The sequence below is a fragment of the Neurospora hispaniola genome, assembly GCF_033458365.1.
Source record: "Neurospora hispaniola strain FGSC 10403 chromosome Unknown B0T23scaffold_14, whole genome shotgun sequence".
Taxonomy (NCBI): Eukaryota; Fungi; Ascomycota; class Sordariomycetes; order Sordariales; family Sordariaceae; genus Neurospora; species Neurospora hispaniola.
This window is the reverse complement of record NW_026944419.1, coordinates 209616-228083: the sequence shown is the minus strand read 5'-3', so window position 1 is coordinate 228083 and position 18468 is coordinate 209616. Positions and strand designations below refer to the sequence as shown.

Genomic DNA, 18468 nt, shown 5'->3' with positions numbered 1-18468 from the left:
CCGCCAACCTGCAGCCTTAAGTTTTGGCCGTGTCCACTAATGATACTGAAAGGCGGGAAAGACAAACATTTATTCATCCCTCCCACGAGCCTCATCAATCAATCTGTCACAAGCCACTTTATCCTTCGTACCTGACCCTGGCCCGCAACCCGTACCTTGCTTGCTTACTACACCTTGAACAAAAGCGGCTGCTGCCGTGACCCCCGGGTTCGATTATCGCTGTGCATACAAATCACAGTCCCACCTCGTCCAAGCACCAGACACCAGGCACCAAACCGCACTCGGGCCCGAACCGAATGAAAGAGGGCTGAAGGGAGAAGATTCGAGAAGGAGGTGGGTGGGATGAGGGCAACGTGTTAAGGACGCCATTTCATGGCTGGGTCCAGTTACCGACAGCCTGTCCCAGCCGGCCAGTTCAGGTTCCCCGTCAGCTCGGACAGTTCACCAGTTAGGGATAGAGAAGAGGGTTCATGGAAACCGGGAGAGAGAAAAGAAAACATGTTTCAGAGCAGCCGACGGCTGTGCCTTGGAAAGACTTGCTTACAGGGCTGCAGGTCTCCTACCATAAGACCAACGTGTGAGAGACATACCGGTAACAAAAAGAAAGAAGAGGTAGAAGTGTGGAAATTGAAGAGATGCATTGCTTCTGGAACCCGTCATGAGTCCTGCATATAGAAAGAAGGACAAAAAAAGCCCACTTTACACAAGATGTTTTACACTCCCACAACGGCAACGCCCGATTCGACGATTACTTGCCTCCTTATCCCGGATTTTATTTTTAATCATATGCAAGGTGATCGACAGCAACCCGAGTTGTTCTAATGCTTCTTCATTCAACACCTTCGCTCGGGAGAAGCTGCCAGTTGATGTTGTACAACTTACGTGCTCCTCGTGGGCATAACGCAGCCGAAAACGCCAAGGTGGACCCTATTTTCCCCTGATTCCTCAACTCCCCCCCTCCACACCCAAGTTGTTGCGGGCGGAAATAGTCTGACTCACCGGTATGCACCTGAAAAGCAGGTAGCCGTGGGCGGTTTGGCCTTTTCCCCCCTCCTTGACTGTCCTTTGGCTGTCCTTCGCTGCCCCCTGGCTTTACCGGTATTCCATATGTCCTGCAAGTTGCCATGGACCGGGTTCGGGGCCGGTCTCTCCGGAGTTCGGAGAGTTCTGGCTAGGGTGCTCCTGGGAAATTTGCTGGACTCGGAGCGGCTTTGGTGTTCTGCTTTCCTTTAGGGAGGGATATGATGGCAATGAGGGACGAGATTTGGTACTTGGCTGTGGTTTCAAGTTTACTTCCAAGATGAAAAGATTTTGGGTGTCTTGTTTGTTTGTTTTCTGGTCAATCTACCTGTCAACGTACTAGAGAACCCACCTCATGTGTGCGTGCTGTTTTCCCTTTGCCGACCAGTTAGTCGTCCCTCCATCTATCCGTCCATCTTTTGTCACCACTACCCGAATCTGTCGTTGACATTTCCCCTCATCTTGTCCCCCCTCTTCTTTCTATCTATATGGAGACATACAACCTAACGCAACTTTTGTCCATTCACCTTCCCATGAACTTGATTCACCTAGCTAGCTATTGGTGTACCTTGGCGGTTCGGGCTACCTGCGCGCTTGGGGTTCGTGCTTCCCCTCCTTTTCCTCGCCTCATCCCTCAGTCTTATTCTTCCATTCCCCGGCTAGCTACCTGCACATGTAGTAGTCCACAAGGAACGGGAAGATCGAGCCAGTCGATGGAAATACCGCGTAGATAAATTAGATGAGGGGGGAAGAAGAGGTAGCAGAGCTCTAATGAAAGTACCAGGCCTACACTTCTGCAACCCGCTCCCAAAACAGATGGCGGTTTTGTATAAGTTGAGATATTTGGAACTTTGTTCGAACGAACGAACGACGAGTACATGTACTCTGCCCTACCCTACCCTACTCTGCCATGCTATGGTCATGCCGTACCATGTCATGTTTTTCACAGCTGTCTTGCCCTGCCGAGAAAACGGCAGGTAGGCAGGGATTTCTTCCTTATGAGGTCTCCTTCCCCCGGCCCGATCCTCCTGTGTGTAACCTGAACCCTTTTCGTAAGCGCGACTGAGTGAAGAATGTCAGGCAACGTAACGAAGGATTGACACGCTGAAATCTGGAGAGTATTTTTGCTCGGGGCAGTTCGAGGCTTGCTGCATGAGACAGACATGTGCAGTGGACACTGGTACAAAATAGTCGGGGACGCATACTTGATTGTGTGACTGAGCGTTCGTTTTGGTTTCTTGGTGTTTTTCCTTTTCTCTTTTTTTCTCTGGTCGGTAAATAGACAAGACTTTTTTTTTTTTTTTTTTTTTTTTTTTTTTTTTTTTTTTTTTGGCAAGGGAAGATTAGGTTGATGCTTTCGAGTCTCTGTGTACCAGCAAACATCCATGGCCTTGGAAGCTGTGGGATTCATCGAAGCTGAGGGTTACACAAGACCCAAAAGGTTCTGCGGTTCTATCCAATGTTAGACGCTCACGACTGATGTTCAATCCAGACCCTATAGAACCTTTCCCGTCTGCGCCATACAGCCACTTTGACACGATGCCACATGCTGATATCCATTCCCCCTTCCCAAAGCCTTTCGCTCCTCTCATGATGAAGAAATTGTCATGCGATTGGAGAACCATTTAACTTGCTTGCCAAACGTGAAACTCAGGATATACGGCTTGCCGGAGCTGCACTGCATAGCTACCTACCAACCCAAAGGCCATGCACAAGTCACAATGGGCACGACAGGACGGATGGACGGACGAACGACACGCGCGAGACACACACACGGGAACCAAACCCTGGACTGGACTGACGTCGAGTTTATCCATTGCATCCATCTATCCATCCATGCCATGTTCCGACTTTGAGTCGAGTCCAGTGCAGTGCAGTTCTCCTCCGAGTTCGTTGGGAGTAACTGACAAGCCACAACCGACGCAGGCAAACTCCAGGCAGTTCCCCCCAAAATGATAAGTAGTACGTCAGTCCCCTATTTCTCTGACAACCCTTTATGGACAAACCTTGGAGTCTGAAACAGACTAAATCATTCTTCATTATTTCCCATTTCCATTTTCCATGCTTCTATACACTTTGGTTGGTGTTGTGTATGACCTATATCACCTATCTGCGAGGCACTTGCATTAAACACACCGGTTGCACTGGAGAGAATTAGACGCTGGTTTTGTCTCAGCCAACTGTGCTTTCGGGTGTCAGTTGTACCAAGGACGGGTTTCGGACCAGTATATGTGTGTAGGTTGGTTCGAAAAACGAGCAAGAATCATTCCACTTGGGCTTCCAAGTTAGACTACAAGCTTGTTGTTAACAATCTCAACGTGAGTACCAGCTTTTCCCCAGTCATACCTGTCTCCCATCTTTCATCTAACCGTTGATTAGTATCCGCAATCCCACACATCTTCTCGACCATCATTCTGGTTGGCTTGACCGGGCATACACTACGGCACCAAAAGACCAGAGACGAAGCAAATGTGCACCTACAAGACCCACATCCGCGTGTGCCGCCGGTGCAGCAGCGAGGACACCGTCCTCATTTCAGAACAACTCTGTTCCGTAGCCAAGAACAGCGGCAGCGGCATCTTTGGCTCCTGCCTATCTGGGGTTTCCGGCCAACGAGATCAGACGGGGTACAAGTGCTGGCAATGCCAGGACGAAGCAACCCTCCCGGCATCCCGGTCTCGAAGCAGTAGTGGCAGTGGGAGTAGCACCTCGAGTGGCAGCACAGGCGGAGGACCAAGGAGGAGGGGGAGCAGCGTTAGTGTTAGTGTACCCATTGGACCGCAAGGTGTGAACTCCATGTATGGATACAATACCAACTATCACCATGGAGTTGGAGGGGGTGGTGGCGGCAGTGGTGGTGTTTATGACAGGGGGCAGCAGCAGCAGCAGCAGCAGCAGAGACGGATCTCGGTATCAGGATTACAAGGACAAGGGAGAGAGTACGGGCCTGGACCGGCAGCATTACCGGTATCAGAGCAACAGCAACAGGGACCACAACAGGATCTGGAAAGGAGGTTGAGGAGGATGGGGAAGATGAGGGCAGACTTGGGGAGGTATGATGGGCGCTTCATATAGGTCAGATTCTTCGTGTGTGTATCGCTGGCATTGGCCATGTCGTGCGTCGTATCGATCCGAGGCATTCAAGGCACTCGGTTCCTGGCAGCCATGTTAGGTTGCAAGTGTGGATCCAGTCGAGCCGATCTGGACCCTGGAACAGGAGAATGCTGGACCCTTTGCTTGTGGGTAGAATGGCTAGAACTTATAAAGGTGTTAAGTGGCATGGCGTTGAGGAAGCGAGTCGTGAAAGGCAGACCATCGGTTCCGAATAGAAGTACCTAACTAAAATAAGCTATTGATTAACAGCTATTATCCTCTGGACGCGATGTGAGAGCAGAAGAGCTGGAGGTCGCCCGTCGGTCGCGGGAAGCAGAGCAACCTTAACAGTCAAGACTGACAAAGTTTTAGTGGGTCCAAAGCGTCATTGTGGGGGAACTTCCGCTAGGAGGGAGCTTATCGGCTGGTGCTACGCTTTATCGATGGGGTCGGTTCTTACCTCTTATCGACGCAGCCGGGGTCCCATTGGATGGTCTGTGCTCGGATTTTTTTGCGCCAGCGACTGCAGAGCTTTTGAAGATTTCTGGGAGACTACCTGCTCTCGGCACAGGTTCGTGGAGCTTTCAGCGAGCGGATCCATCAAGCCATCGTGGATTGTCATCGAATTTCTCCATCACTCACGTTACCCATCTTTTCGTCTCGCTCCAGTCTTCGTCCACTCACTTACCCCAGCTTCCGTCCTCGACAACATCCCTCTGTCCCAACGCGCAACAACACGATCGGACCCAAACATCCAATTCACAGTCAACAAATCCCCCCACCAAATCCGCCAAAGATGATGTCTCTTCGTGCTGTCGCGCGCACCGCTGCGCCCCGTGCTCTCCGCGCCGTCTCTGCTTCTCCCATCACCCTCGGCCGCGCCACCGTCCGCGCTACCAGCAACGTTCTCAGGACCCAGCTCCCCCAGAAGGCTTTCTCTACTACCGTCTTCCGCGCTGCCGCCACCGAGATCGACTCTGAGCTCTCCGAGAAGCTCTCCACCGAGATTGGCTATGAGCAGGACATTGCCTCCAACGAGCCCGTTCCCGCCACCGTCAAGGATTTCCTTGAGAACGGCCCCTTTGAGCTTGTCGATACCCCCGGCAAGGAGGACGTTGTTCTGAAGCGCACCTTTGGCAACGAGCAGTAAGTTGAAGCCCGAACATGACGTCGATCAAGAACCATGCGCTGACCAATGTACGCCAGGATCACCATCTCCTTTTCCATCGCCGACCTCCAGAACTACGAGCCTGGCATGTTCGACGAGGACACGGCTCTCGGTGACGAGGAGGGTGCCCAGAACGAGGAGGACATGGGTGAGGACGGCGGCGCTCCCGTCCGTCTCAACATCGTCATTGAGAAGCCCAGCAAGGGTGCCCTCAACATCGACGCCGTTGCCCAGGACGGCTCCATTGTTGTCGACAACATGTTCTACTACCACGACGCCAAGCTCGCTCACGGTGACAGTGCCGAGACCCAGCACGCTGCCCAGGCTGTTTACCCTGGCCCTCCCTTCGGTACCCTCGACGATGATCTCCAGGTCCTCATGGAGCGCTACCTCGAGGACCGTGGCATCAACCAGGCCCTTGCCCTCTTCGTTCCCGACTACCTTGACATGAAGGAGCAGAAGGAGTACCTCAGGTGGCTCAACAACCTCAAGGGCTTCGTCGATGCCCAATAAATGGGGAGAGATGAGATGCTGTCACGAGGAACGGACAACCCAACAAGGAAAAGGCGAGAGGATTTGAAGCTGCGGGACGGCTTTTTGGACCCGCAGCTGATGTATGACATGTACCTGTAATTATATCCCACATTTGATATCACGACTCAATACCAAATTTGTATAATGCAACCGAAGCCGTTGGGAATGGGTTGTGTATGGATGAAGATGCTGTGATAGGATCAACGTCCAAGTGGGCAAGACAGTGTTCAAGTCGATATAGTATCAGAGATATGACCGCAAAGGGTCCAAGTCCTGAGGTGGTATGGCAAATCTTGCCCATTCCCGTTCTAAGCCATGCTACCCTTGCTCGCCTTGGAAGCCAGCGGCCATGCCATTGGGCGAACTGGGGTCACTGATCTTTCAGCCCAGCTGAATCGAACTTCGACTCTCTCCATCTCTTTTCTCCGTCTTACATTTTCTGCGTTGCAATCACATTATACTTTTTTAAAATGTGCTTGTGATATGACCTTTTTCTCATCAATCTCTGCGTTCGTTTCCGAGGATTCCGGTTATATTCATCTCATTTGTACATTTTGTCCTTATTTCACGCAGTCACTTCGACTCACTAATCACATTGTGGAGAACGTCTTTCCTCAGAATACCGTGAAACTGCAGACACGCGGTCAGAACCCGTTATTCAACACCTAGCCTTTACGAACGCCTTTGAACAGCATCGTTGATATGAGTACAACATGGGTCTGAACCACCCACACCAGGCCCAGTACAGCGGCGTACAACAAAAAGACGACGATGACGACTATCATCCCCACCTACCTGTCTCAAGTTCCTCCCGGACCCAAGCCAACGACGACCACCAACCATCAGAAGATGAAGAAGCCCAACTGCTATCCACAGAAGACTACATTGAGCAATTCGAACTCGACGACAACACCGACACATCGTCGCCACCTTTCGTGACGACCAAACACTCAAGATCTAATTCCAAATCCCGACTCTCCCCAATCTACCGCCTCTTCACCATCCTCTCTGGCTCCTCCCATCCCCACCGGCAAACCCTCACCCCTTTCCTGCTTCCGTCAATCCAATCCCTTCCCCGCCTTACACTAGAACGCCTCCTTTCCCATCCATGGCAGCGCGCCGCTCTGTTATCTATTGGTCTACTCCTTTGGCTCACCATTCTTTCTGTTTCCCTGGTTCAGTCCAAGGGTACTCTCCTCTACTCGGACGGAGAGGGGGAAGGAGAGGTAGTCAGACACCTAGACTGCGTCTCAACCTTTTGGGGACCAGGAAACGAGTGCGGCGTCGACGGCGAGCGGTGCAAGCCCTTTGGGAACGTCAGCTTTGCGTTTCGTTGCCCGGCGGATTGCAGACAGGTTCAGGTGCTGAATCCGAGGTGGGTTGGGGGGCAGGAGGTGGTTTATAAGCCTTGGGTAATCGGTGGCGGGGATTATGGAGATGGTTCTGCTGATGGTGGTGTAACTGCTGCCGGCACGGAGACGACGGAGACGGGGACGGAGACGAGAGTATACAGAGGTGACTCCTTCATTTGCCAAGCAGCGATGCACGCCGGTGTCATCTCCGATTCGAAAGGCGGGTGCGGCGTGGTCAAGCTAGTAGGAGAATACTACTCCTTCTTCGGCGGAGAAGGAGGCGAAGGCATCTCGAGTCTAGCATTCGACTCGTACTTTCCCATGGGCTTCACCATCCATCCGGCCTTAACTAGCCCGGGAAAGTGTCCTCAAATGGAAATGAAAACAGCCCGCTCCCTAGCCCCAACCATCCTCCTCACCTTTCTGGTATCCCTCCTAACCACCTCCGCCACAACCCTCTGGTTCACCAGCTTCATCGCCGTCTTCGCCCACGTCGGCCTCATCTCCGACCCGCCCAATGTCTCCGGCCCCTCCAACACCATCCTCCCCCAACTAATATCAATCTTATTCGAGCGCTTGCTTCCCGCAACCTTCACCTCGGCCGTTTTGTTTTGGACCTGTTCGCGCTCCACAACCCTCCGCGCTATCCCCCCTTCGGCCAACCTCGAAAAAACAGTCCTCTGGCTCGGCAGCCTATGGATAGGCGCCCTTTCCAACTTCACCCTCGAGTCCTGGATTCCCCTCTCCCGTCTGAGCGCGCACGACCTTTCCCACCAACCGGGCGCGGTGGTAGCTCTCGTCGCGATTGTGGCCGTTTTAGGGGTGACCATCGCCTACCAGGCCTACTCTTTCTGGCTTGAGGGCAGGGTTCTTCCCTACCTCGCCCTCTACGGCGTGTTGCTGGCCGGCATCGCTGTCGGCGCGGTAATTTCCGTGACGGGGTTAGGAACGCTAGAACTGCGAATCCATCACTACGTGCTTGCCCTACTACTACTACCGCTGACGAGTATCCAGACGCGTCCGGCGCTGGCGTACCAGGGGTTACTTTTGGGGTTGTTTATCAATGGGATTGCGCGGTGGGGGTTTGACTCGGTGATTCAGACGGCGGAGGCGTTGAGGGGGGATGATGGATTGTTGGGGTCAAGCTTGGTGCCCTTGGTGGATGGGCAGCCGTTGGTTTATCTTAGTGAAGCTCTGGTAGAAACGCCGGAGCTCTGGAGTATTGCTTTCAAGTGGAAGGGGATTAATGAGACGATAGAGGCGTTGGTGCCCCAGATACACGGAAGGGGAAGGGAAGAGGCGGAGAGATTGTGGGGGTTGAGTGTTATGGTTAATGATGTGGAGAGGCATAGAAGGTTTTTTGCGGAGGAAGCGCTGGAGGACCAGGTGTTTAGGTGGGAGAGAGATTCAAGAGTGGTGATGACGCCGGAGTATTTCCGGTTTGCTTTCTTGGGCGAGGATGGTAGGAGTCTGGATTACTCGGGGGCTGGGACGTGGTTTGGAAATGGGACCTGGAGCTCTGGTCCGGGGTTTTACTGAGGCATGCCGATATTTTGATCAGCACAGCGATGGTACAGTTCACTTGAGTCAAGCATGCCACTGTGATGTTCCGTCTCTTGATATATCTTTGCCGTTTTCCGAGAGCCCAATACTCTCTTCATCTGGTGTTCTGGTATGCAAGGACCCGTAGTAACGTAAGCCTCGCCGGATCGACCCAAGCTTAAGAAAAGAAAGAAAAAAGCAGAACAGAACATCAGTCATTTGTTACACCTCAACCCCCTGTGTTGACGTCCTAGGAGTACTGCCCTTCTCCCCTTTGACTATCGTATCGCCCTCCTCCAACAGCCTCCCCACATCCTCTCCTCCCACCCCCTTCTCTTTCCACCGCTCCAACAACCGCCTCGGCATCTCCCATTCCCTCGCCGCCTCCTCCTTCTTCCCTTCCTTCATCAACGCCCTTAACCGTTCAGGAACCTTTACTACTTCCCTCGCCAACTCTCTCGTCCTATCCCTCCTCTCTTTCCTTCTCCTTCGCTCCTCCTCGTCCTCAATGCCATCCAGATCCCTATCCTGCTCTTGCTCCGTTTCTCTGCGTCTCACGGCAGCATCTTCATTCCCACCACGACTCTCCGACAACCGCTGCCTAAGCTCCCCTCTAATTCCACTCGCAAGCTCATACACCTTTCCCAACACAGCATCCAGGGTGCTGGCCATGGGGTCCAGCTTATCCCCCGTCAGCGCGTTCGAATCAAACATGCTGGTGCGCATCTTGCGTATGGTTTCGGTCGCGCTGATCAGCTTCGAGTAGTTATCGTACACGAGCGCCTTCTTCTCGGCATCTAAAGCGCGGATCTCGGACAGGATGCGGGCGTACGTCTTGAGGAGTTCGGCTAACGTCGACGACTGCAGGAGCTCTGAGAGGTACGGTTGCGCCGAAAAGTCGGGCGAGTCAAGAAGGGGCGAGGCGGGGATGGAGTCGAATGAGGAGAGGGATTGCTGAAAGCCATTGTTGGACGGGTCGGGCGATGGTGGGGTGGAGGTTACTTCGAGGATCGGGGTCGAGGTCCCCGTGCCAGAGGCCGCTTGGGATTTTTTGAGGTTGTAGTACTCGCGAAGGGCGGCGCGGTTGGCGCGTTTGCCGGCGGCGGCGGCGGCAGGGGCGGCGGAGGGGTTGGGCGAGCTCGAGGCGGATCGAGGCACGTCAAGGCTTGGGCGCGTGGAGGAGGTGGGTGTTGTATTGGAGTTGTTAAAGGCTTGAGAGGAGTTGACGCGCCGCGCGAGGGGCGTCCCTGTGTCGCGCGGGGTGGCTATTGTTGACATGTTGGAGTGTTCTGGCTGGCACTGGTCCAAAGTTCGAGAGGGTGCTGCGAGTGGCGGGGTGGTGTATACGTGCGTGGCCGGCTGGGGGGTCGGTGATGGATCGATAACTCTCGCAGTGCGTGGAGGCTTGAGGTTGCAATGACGGGTATGAACCTGTAGCGTAATGGCTGCGTCGGTCTAGGCCCGAGTATAGTTGTGTATTGCGATGCTTGAGGTGGATGGAAGTTGGGCGATGCCGGATTTGGGACTGGAGAGCGGGAATGAGATGACGTGGAGCTCTGACCACCTAACCTTCTTAGGTGCCCGCTGTCCCCTGACATAGCGGCACTCAATCGGTTGCGGCTGAAAAGGTTAGCGTTTACAGTATGCTGCAGTGGAACCGCACTAGAGCTCAGGGCAATTCAGGGCTGCGTTAGCGCGGTAGGCGCGTCACAACGGCGGCGTGTCTCGGACCCGCCCATTCCCCAGGGCCCTTCCCCGCACCGCCCGCAGCCATAAAGGTTCTCAAAAAAGGTCCCAGGCAGGAATCAACAAGTCGGCAACTTTGGCAACTGAACCTTTCCCCAATTTTTCTTTCTTTCTTTTAATCTACATTTCATCCCTGTGAACATCTCGCTCAGCCTAAAAAAACATTCGGATCCCCAATCGATGAGCACAACATCGGAAAATGATGCCGACCTCTTCCAGTCTTTATAATGTAAGCTACATCGAACTGAGTACCTACCGCAGATCACTGTGAGATATTCAAATTCATCCCATCAACAGCTATCAACGGCTTCAACGGCGCCCAGCTGTTGATCGACATGATCGACCATGGACAGGCCAGCAACGACTTGGCAACGTCCACGGTGGATCTCGTACATCCAGTTCTGATACACTGCGACGAACTAAAAACAATGGAACTTACACTACGCAGTGCTTCCCTTACTTGTGCAATACTCTTCCCCATCCACCAAAGACGTAAACTTTAACTACCTCTATCACCACTCCACACTTTTCCACGCTTTCGTACGCACTATCGCCCACCACTTCCTCTGTCTTTACAATATCGGCAGTCGCTGTTCCAACTCTGTTCATTTTTCCCGGTATTGATTTCATGGGATCGTTTATAATCACACACACCGCCCCTCTTTCAATAACAGCCGGCCATGCGCATCTGGCAGACTAGTCCCTTCTGCGCTGAAATAAGCATCCGTCTGGGGCCGTGGGTGGCCAACATCGGTGGAAAACCCACCGCACTCAATGGACGATGAGGTGTATGCGATTGTGACGGGGTGGCTGTTCGTGTTGCTCGCAAGGGTGGTTGCACGAGAACAAAGTCAATGTGAGAGGGGCGAAGAGGTCCGTTTGGAGGATAGGGGCTGTGAAAGACTCGCTGCTTCCGAGTCAAAGGTCCAAATTAACCAACTTGCAGGGCGCTCAGAGTGTAAGCGGAGTGATAGGTACTCGGCTTCTGTCACACTTTGCATGGTTGACATTCCAACATTGTTGACAAGGACGTCAATGGGGCCAAAGGCGCCCCAGGCTTCTTAAACCTGGCGCTTCAGGAATTCGGCGCTGGAGATTATATCTCGTCTAGGCAGGGCGACGGTGCCAGACTTGAGTTCGCCAAGGGGCTGCTCGACATTGCAACCGGTGGCGGTGACCTTGTCACCGCGAAAAATGATCTCTAGGATGGTGGTACGACCAAAGTACGGAAGTTGCGCCCATAGCGAGGCAAACGAAAGGGGGCATTTTAATTTTCGGCGGCGGTGGGATAAGCTAGATGGAAGTTGGTTTGGTGTTTCTTCAGTACTGCTGTTGATGCTAATAGCGGGTTTATGAGTAGAAAGGGTGAAGATCAGCCGATCTCATACACCTCAACTGAATATTTTTCCAGGTTGTTACTGACCTTCATCATCACGGCATGTTAGATAGGTTCCTGAGCACATTCGAAACGTCGTCTTTAAGGATCACGGTGTTCCTAACCAGAACATGCGATGCGGCCCATGGTACAGATTTGGTCTTTAGTCTTCATCCCAATATGAAGTTCAAGCTGGCTAATACACAGGGCACAGACAATAATTTATAAGCTCTCCAGAAGGGCGTAATGACTCAGTGATGTGGAAGTTGTCGGCGGGCGGGCGGAGGGCAGCACCGTTCCGTTACCTCTTTTGGTGTTCACATGCGGAAGATGCGGACACGGCCGCGCCAAGATCTGCAGGGTATCCATTTCGGGGCGCAATGGGAGGTGGATGGTGAGATGGATCTCTGGGCATGGGTAGGAGGATACAACGCTCGCTGATTGATCCAACTCTTTAGTTTCATCAGACTTTAGGAGGGGGCTTCTCCTGAAGCTGAGGCAGAAGCAGTGCAGTCCATCTCCTTGCAACCTCAGTTTCGCACTTGCGGTCTCAAACTTGCAACACCCTCCCGCCATCGAGGATTGAGTTCCCGTCCTGATGCCCAAATCAGCAGCTAGCGATACGGATGGAAGGGCGAGATGGATGCAGCACCCATTCCTCCATCATCTTGTCGACGTCGTTTCCTTCCCATGTGTACTAGGAAAAGGATATATTCGAAGCTCAATGACGCTGTCTAAAGCGCCATCTTCTACAACGCCCTCACCGTTAGCTTCTCTCCTTACGGAGAACGATGACTTGGGTGAAGGCTGTTCTGTATGCTGTTCGGCTGTCCTTGTTTTCTTACCCATCTATCTGATCCATTGTTTGGTTTCACAGGTTTCTTCAACGTTTCAAGGACTTCGAGGGGAATTGACAGTTTGAATGCATGTGCAGGTTTTCCCCGCCCATTGGCCGCTCGTTCTCAAACGGGATGTCCCCCCTTTTTTTAAGTGGTCCCCGAACAAGCATATGCCAAGACTTGAGACATGTCAACAAAAGACCCCAACACCTTGCCCAACACCACCCCTCCTGTATGCATCAGAATAGCCTCCTTGATGCAGCTCGAGTCTTTTTCTTCGCCTCAGCGATTACCCATGTTTTGCCTGTCGACAAAGAAATGGATTCGGGCGTCGCCTCACGGAGTGCCGGAGTTGAGGAAACCCCCTTTCCCAGGAAAGCGAGATAACTAGACCAGCCAGGGCCCAGTTGTGGAAATTGCACGATACCGTACCTGCGTTTTGGCGAACAACCCAAAAAGCGATGCATACGAGGGTCGAAGATGGCTACCTACCAAGCTAGTAGGGTTGTACACTATTGACCACTTCGCCACCGGTGCTCCACGAGTCAGTTTAATTGGTAACCTTTTTGGGTGGATAGGTGACGACGGGGGGAGGACGGGGGGAGGTGAAGATCAAAAGAACCAGAACCTGCTCATGTGGTCCAACTCTTCAACCCAAGTGCACATCATCTCATATGGGAAAAGACAGCCAAATATAAACCATATGAGATCTTGAGGAAATCAACGGTGGAATGGGCCTCGCACGCACCCCAGCTACACCCAAGTTACCATTGGATAGAAGCACACTATGGCGGTGTGCGGGCAGGGGCGTGTGTTAGTTTTTAGCGGAAGAAGCTTTCAGCTGCACAACCAAAGTGCTTCGAATTCCGAACGAGACCCTGTGCTGGTCACTAGTCAACACCCCCTGATAATGAGCAAGGCCTGGAATAGCATGAGAGGGAAAGAAAAAAAATTGACGATATTCTAGACCCCGATAATTACCGGTATATCCCGGATCGACTACGTGTATAAGAACCGTTGGGTCTGGACAGCAAATCCATAAACAACAGGGAACTTTTCAACATACTTCGACTTCAAGCCCCCAGCTTCTAGTCTCTCAAGCCATCATCAATACTCAATTATCTACTTTTTCAATATCTCAAGACTTTCAAGTCGAAAGAGAAAGAAACAAAAAAATGGCCCTCTCAACCGAAGTCAACATCACCGTCAACCCCCCCTACCACCTTCGCGACGGCGCCACACCTTCCCACTTTACCTCTTCCAACTTACCCTGGATCACCGGCACATGGCACACCACGCACTCGACCAACCCCGAAGAGCAATCAGGCAAGCGCAATGCGCGCATCTGCCTCAGCCTGATCCGGGGCACCAACTCCGTCTCTTCGGATTCTGAGGGTTCCGACTCGGATATGGAGCCCGACAAGGACCGGATCCTCGCCGTCCGCTCGTACCAGAACCTGCACTCGTCGGCGATCCAAGACGTCGGGCAAACCGATCTCTTCCTCGACGAGCTGGACCAGGGGTTCACGCAGGTGAACGGGCCCATTATGCGCCAGCGGTGGGAGATCATTGCGTGGGGAAAGGAGGGACAGCTGGAGGAGTGGATGAATGATGACGGGTCGGGCTGGATTGTGGACAACTCGGGGGAGGCCAGGCCGGATTGGAGGAATAGTTATGTGGTGGTGTATATCGGAAATGACCTTGGCAAGTTGAGGAATGTGGGCGAGGGCACGATTGAGATTTGGGATCGGTTTGGGCCGAGTGGACCCCTCAGGGAGGAGACGGTGGAGAAGATTAGGGAGGCTTTGCAAGCGTTGGGAGGGAAGGATGAGCGGTTCGCAAAGTTGGCATCAAGGTTGCAGAGGATGAGGATGGATGAGGGGAGGAAGAGTGAGGATGATGCGAGGATAAGGGCGTATTAAGCAGGTGGTATGACTTGGGTATAGGCTCTAGTTTGGGTTGAGACTTGAGGGAGCAAGCGAGGTGGGTTGACAAAGACAAAAAGCGCGCTGTAGCCGCTGTTCGAGTTGATCATGAAAGGATAAAAAAAAAAGGATTTTTGACTTGTAAGTTTGGACGATGCTTTTAGTTACCTACCTGCTAGAGGTGATAATGTGTAATAGTAATGCATTGGTTCGAACATCCTGAATAACATATCGAGCCTTGTCCTTTCTCTTGTTTCGAAATATCTCATGTGTTTTTATTTGCAGTGTAGGAATAGCCGTCCTTGCCCTGAGTAACTGCTCAACTTGGCATCGTAACTTCAATTGTCATGAGCAGGTTCCAGAATCTGGATAGATACTTGGTCACTGTCGCCATGGAATGTTAAAAGTAGGCCGCACTTGTGGACAAGGAACGTGATCGAGTAAACTACCTAGCACTGGATGTATCGAAAAAAAAATAAAAAATGTCAGAATAATACCAATCCTGAGGAAGAAAAAGAAGAAGAAAAAACGAGACACAACCACCGTTCGAATCGATCACCTCCTTCAACCCTACCCATAATCTCATTTTACCTCCGGAGATGGCACAAAAAAGATACAATAAAATACCAACAACCGCTCAATCGATCACCGCAGTCGACCATCTAAACACCTCAACCTTTTTTTATTGATTTGTTATCTTACCTTCTTCTGTCGCTGCAGATACTAACAGATCCCACTTGCAAACAAGTGGTCGCGGTCTACGATGTGGAACGCTCTTTGGGTTACTTGAATGTACATCATCGTTCCCGAACCGACAGGTAACCTTTTCGCAGGTTTGAGGTGTTAGGACGGTTGACCGCTGCGCCATCGGCCAAGCGGTTGTTGGTGAAAGAGCGACCGACCAGGTGGACTAAAAACCCCCGTCGGGCGCCGAGTCTGGTCTGGTCTGGGAAGGTGTGGCAGCAGGCGCGGGTACCTAGTGGACAAGTAGAGGTAGTCACGGTGTAAGACATGGGATAGAAGAGGTAAGCTCGAACAACATCAGACGCCAGCCTGGAAGTGGAAGTGGAGGACCAGAACTCCCGGCGGAAGGAGTGATGAGAGACAGGTGACATGTGGCAGGTCACATTTCAACCAAGGAAGTTTGCAACTACTGCCTGTATGGCCTGTATTTCCTTCCATGTCTTGATCGTGCTTGACTTCCACTTGCCTTTTCAATCCATGGAAAAACATGGGGAGTTTGCAGATTTTTCTTGGTGTCCGAGTTCATCTCATCTGATCACATCCCATCCTATCCTTCGAATACTCAAACTACCAGAAAGATCAAAAACACTCCCCCAAGTCCACCGATATACACATCATCATGCAGCTTTACATTGGCGCAGTGTTCTGCGTGGTCACTCTCGCCCATGTCGTCCCCCCTCAATACGTTGACTTCCCCTCCACCGACAGTAACCACAATGCCCTGGCCGTCGATGTTGCGCATTTGATTGACCCCCGGAGCGCCGACTTTCAGCGGAATGTTAGCATTGTCGGACTGTCTGCCTCTACTTCCGCGAACCGGCCTTTCGTCGAGTAAGCGTTGTTCTTCCCAGTTCTGTGAAGCTACCTTTGGCTGATCTAGTTCCAACTCCAGTTACAACTTCAATCTGACCGCAGGCCCCTTTGCCCCCGCCGCCTATTGTCACGCCTCCATCTCTACACCCGAAGCCAACAACCTTCTTACCACGGACTGGATTGAGTGTGACCTGCCGTCGTTGGACTCAACCGACACCAAGTCGGAAGATAAGGCCACACGGACTTCCTACAGTCAATATCAAGGGGCAAGCAAAGTCCGCAGAGCAAATGATGCAAGCAGAAGCGAAGTTGCCCGAGCCTCAACAGCCTTCCGATGGACCCAAAACTCTGAAGGGAGCGCCACTCTCGATATTGACTCAAACATCACGGTTGCCAGGGACGGCGACGGCAACAGCAGAGGCGTCATCATCCGGCAGCAGGCTGTCTACGACATCCCGGCCGAGGATATTGTTGGCCACGCTGAGTATCGGGGACCACAGGAGGTGAGTGCTCGGGTACAGAAGATGGAAATCTGTGACGATGTCGATGGGATCAAGACTTGCAACGAAATTGGCAATGCTGCATAGGGTGCCACAAGCGAAACGCAGTGAAGAGACTCAGAAGAGTGCCTGAAAGACGAGGACATCCCCACAGAAGGTTCTTGATGATATTGATTTCATCAATCCTGTACTCCGCGGCGCTTTGTTGACTTCATGTTGTCGAAACTGGGCTGGAAGGATCTGCAACTTGTATTTGCAAAATGGTTGGGGGTGGCACGATGTTGAGATCCAGCTAGTCTTGGAGTGGATGAGGGTGGCTATCAAGAACTCAAAGTTGCATGCTTATTTTTCTCTGTAAGTACGGAGGGAATGAACTTGAACACCGCCGATAAGCTAACCATATCTTTCACAGGAAGTCAGTCCGAACTCAGAGGCCTTTCACTCACGTAGAGAAGCTGCTGTTGAACACACACTTCCAAAGACACTTTCCACCGCTTGCCACTCATACATCTAACTTTGCACCAGCCATGCGGATAACTTGCCCTACCCTTAAGAAGTCTCCAATACCACAGGCGCAAGTGATCCGAACCCCCTCGTAAATCAAACCCTAACAAACTCCCAGACCGTCCCCTCCATTGGGTTTCTCGCCACAAACACCCCTGGTCCCTCCAAAAAGTTGATCTTGTGCAACTTTTCCCAATGCGTCACCATCAAGTACCATCCTTTTCGTTCCAGCGCCGGCCTCACAGCCATGAACTCCCAACCCTGATGCTTGTACACCCGCGCAATGATATTCTGCCACATGTCGTGCCCCAAAAAGGTTCCCGACGCCGCGTTGCGGAAGCCGAGCCACCCCGCGTTCTCGACGCAGTGCCAGTGCCAATTACATTGGCCCTTGACGATGCAAGGCTGTTTGGCCCGGCTATTGGGAAAGAGGTAAGGGTCAGCGCCTTTTTGGTTAGTGAGGCTGATCAGATCTGGGTCAGGGACGTGAACCAAACGCAAGTTCCCGTCTATCAGCGTCAGCGCTCGGCCGGTGGAGGCTTCGAGGAGGATAAAACTTTGGTTGGGCTGGGGGTCAGCGTGGCGTGTGTAGCGGGAAGAGGGGGAGGGCGGTCGCCTGGGTTTTGATTTTTGAGATCTGGTGGAGGAAGGAGAGGTGGGAGCACTTTCGTATGTCGGCGTGGGGGTTGAAGATCGGGTGCGACTCGCCGCTTCTATGGGGGCGGGGGTGAGGACGGTTAATGGCGGGAGCTGGTCCTGGTCATCGTGGGAGATGTTGGAGGCACTGGCGCTGTCCGTCGTCAGCGCACTGAGAGATTGGAAAGGAAGGCGTAAGTAAGCGACTAAGAAGGCAAGAAGGAGGACGACGACGAAGAATGAACGGTGGATGGTGAAATTGAGGTTGAAGACGAACTTCATATACGACGATGAGCCAGAGGAGGTAGATGAGGAGTCGCTTGGGCTCGACTTTGATCTCTCTTCTTTTTCTCTTCTTTTCGTCTGTGCATTGTCATGAAGGCTAGCTCCTCCTTCTCCTCCTCCTGAGCCAGCCAATGTCTCACTCGTCTGGCTGGTGTGCAACTGTAGGTTTCTCGCGCTCAAAGTGTTGGTAATCGTGTTCCTTCTCTCCCGGTCTCGATTTCGGTTTTCGATAATTTGCCGTTCAATCTCATCGTGGTACAAAGATCTCCATTGGGCCAGAGAATCATCAATACGTCCGTCATGATGATCAGAAGACTCCATCTCATGTAGGACCGAGCTGATGGTCTGTAGGTTTACCCCTTCAGCGGCAACGGTATGGGCATCTGAGGAAG

The 18468-nt window shown here is 52.4% G+C and overlaps 8 protein-coding genes across 8 annotated transcripts; 5 read left to right on the top strand and 3 right to left on the bottom strand.

Moving 5' to 3' along the window:
* Positions 1-174: 174 nt before the first annotated feature.
* On the bottom strand, positions 175-664 carry B0T23DRAFT_57721 (uncharacterized protein). Its single transcript, XM_062841487.1, has 2 exons — positions 439-664; positions 175-397 (listed from the first exon to the last, which is right to left on the bottom strand). Exons 1-2 carry the CDS (start codon positions 498-500, stop codon positions 214-216), a joined length of 246 nt encoding a protein of 81 aa, XP_062687785.1. The 5' UTR covers positions 501-664; the 3' UTR covers positions 175-213.
* Positions 665-3856: 3192 nt separating this feature from the next.
* On the bottom strand, positions 3857-4388 carry B0T23DRAFT_391282 (uncharacterized protein). The gene has a single exon (XM_062837930.1). It carries the CDS (start codon positions 4158-4160, stop codon positions 3882-3884), a length of 279 nt encoding a protein of 92 aa, XP_062687784.1. The 5' UTR covers positions 4161-4388; the 3' UTR covers positions 3857-3881.
* A 289-nt stretch (positions 4389-4677) lies between these two features.
* Positions 4678-6066, top strand: B0T23DRAFT_416398 (mitochondrial glycoprotein). Its single transcript, XM_062839630.1, has 2 exons — positions 4678-5259; positions 5320-6066. The coding sequence occupies exons 1-2, from the start codon at positions 4910-4912 to the stop codon at positions 5792-5794; spliced, it is 825 nt and encodes a 274-aa protein (XP_062687783.1). The 5' UTR covers positions 4678-4909; the 3' UTR covers positions 5795-6066.
* On the top strand, positions 6047-9030 carry B0T23DRAFT_391280 (uncharacterized protein). The gene has a single exon (XM_062837929.1). It carries the CDS (start codon positions 6529-6531, stop codon positions 8704-8706), a length of 2178 nt encoding a protein of 725 aa, XP_062687782.1. The 5' UTR covers positions 6047-6528; the 3' UTR covers positions 8707-9030.
* Positions 8932-10448, bottom strand: B0T23DRAFT_408907 (Vps51/Vps67-domain-containing protein; the record flags this gene model as incomplete). Its single annotated transcript, XM_062839345.1, has 3 exons — positions 8932-10096; positions 10279-10329; positions 10441-10448. 3 exons carry the CDS (start codon positions 10446-10448, stop codon positions 8932-8934), a joined length of 1224 nt encoding a protein of 407 aa, XP_062687781.1.
* A 687-nt stretch (positions 10449-11135) lies between these two features.
* B0T23DRAFT_408906 (uncharacterized protein) lies at positions 11136-11660 on the top strand (the record flags this gene model as incomplete). Its single annotated transcript, XM_062839344.1, has 4 exons — positions 11136-11208; positions 11242-11311; positions 11380-11413; positions 11484-11660. The coding sequence occupies 4 exons, from the start codon at positions 11136-11138 to the stop codon at positions 11658-11660; spliced, it is 354 nt and encodes a 117-aa protein (XP_062687780.1).
* Positions 11661-13740: 2080 nt separating this feature from the next.
* Positions 13741-14677, top strand: B0T23DRAFT_57599 (uncharacterized protein). The gene has a single exon (XM_062841486.1). The coding sequence runs from the start codon at positions 13845-13847 to the stop codon at positions 14589-14591; it is 747 nt and encodes a 248-aa protein (XP_062687779.1). The 5' UTR covers positions 13741-13844; the 3' UTR covers positions 14592-14677.
* Positions 14678-15957: 1280 nt separating this feature from the next.
* On the top strand, positions 15958-17782 carry B0T23DRAFT_328126 (uncharacterized protein; the record flags this gene model as incomplete). The annotated part of the gene is made up of 4 exons (XM_062835664.1): positions 15958-16169; positions 16219-16685; positions 16944-17005; positions 17387-17782. 4 exons carry the CDS (start codon positions 15958-15960, stop codon positions 17780-17782), a joined length of 1137 nt encoding a protein of 378 aa, XP_062687778.1.
* Between the last annotated feature and the right edge of the window lie 686 nt (positions 17783-18468).

Bases quoted from the DNA above. Each gene is read 5' to 3' on its own strand.
- B0T23DRAFT_57721 (XM_062841487.1), bottom strand. From the start codon at position 500: ATGTTTTCTTTTCTCTCTCCCGGTTTCCATGAACCCTCTTCTCTATCC. The intron at 398-438 runs GTCCGAGCTGAC...CGGCTGGGACAG, and splicing joins CTATCCCTAACTGGTGAACT to GCTGTCGGTAACTGGACCCA.
- B0T23DRAFT_391282 (XM_062837930.1), bottom strand. From the start codon at position 4,160: ATGCCTCGGATCGATACGACGCACGACATGGCCAATGCCAGCGATACA.
- B0T23DRAFT_416398 (XM_062839630.1), top strand. From the start codon at position 4,910: ATGATGTCTCTTCGTGCTGTCGCGCGCACCGCTGCGCCCCGTGCTCTC. The intron at 5,260-5,319 runs GTAAGTTGAAGC...AATGTACGCCAG, and splicing joins CGCACCTTTGGCAACGAGCA to GATCACCATCTCCTTTTCCA.
- B0T23DRAFT_391280 (XM_062837929.1), top strand. From the start codon at position 6,529: ATGGGTCTGAACCACCCACACCAGGCCCAGTACAGCGGCGTACAACAA.
- B0T23DRAFT_57599 (XM_062841486.1), top strand. From the start codon at position 13,845: ATGGCCCTCTCAACCGAAGTCAACATCACCGTCAACCCCCCCTACCAC.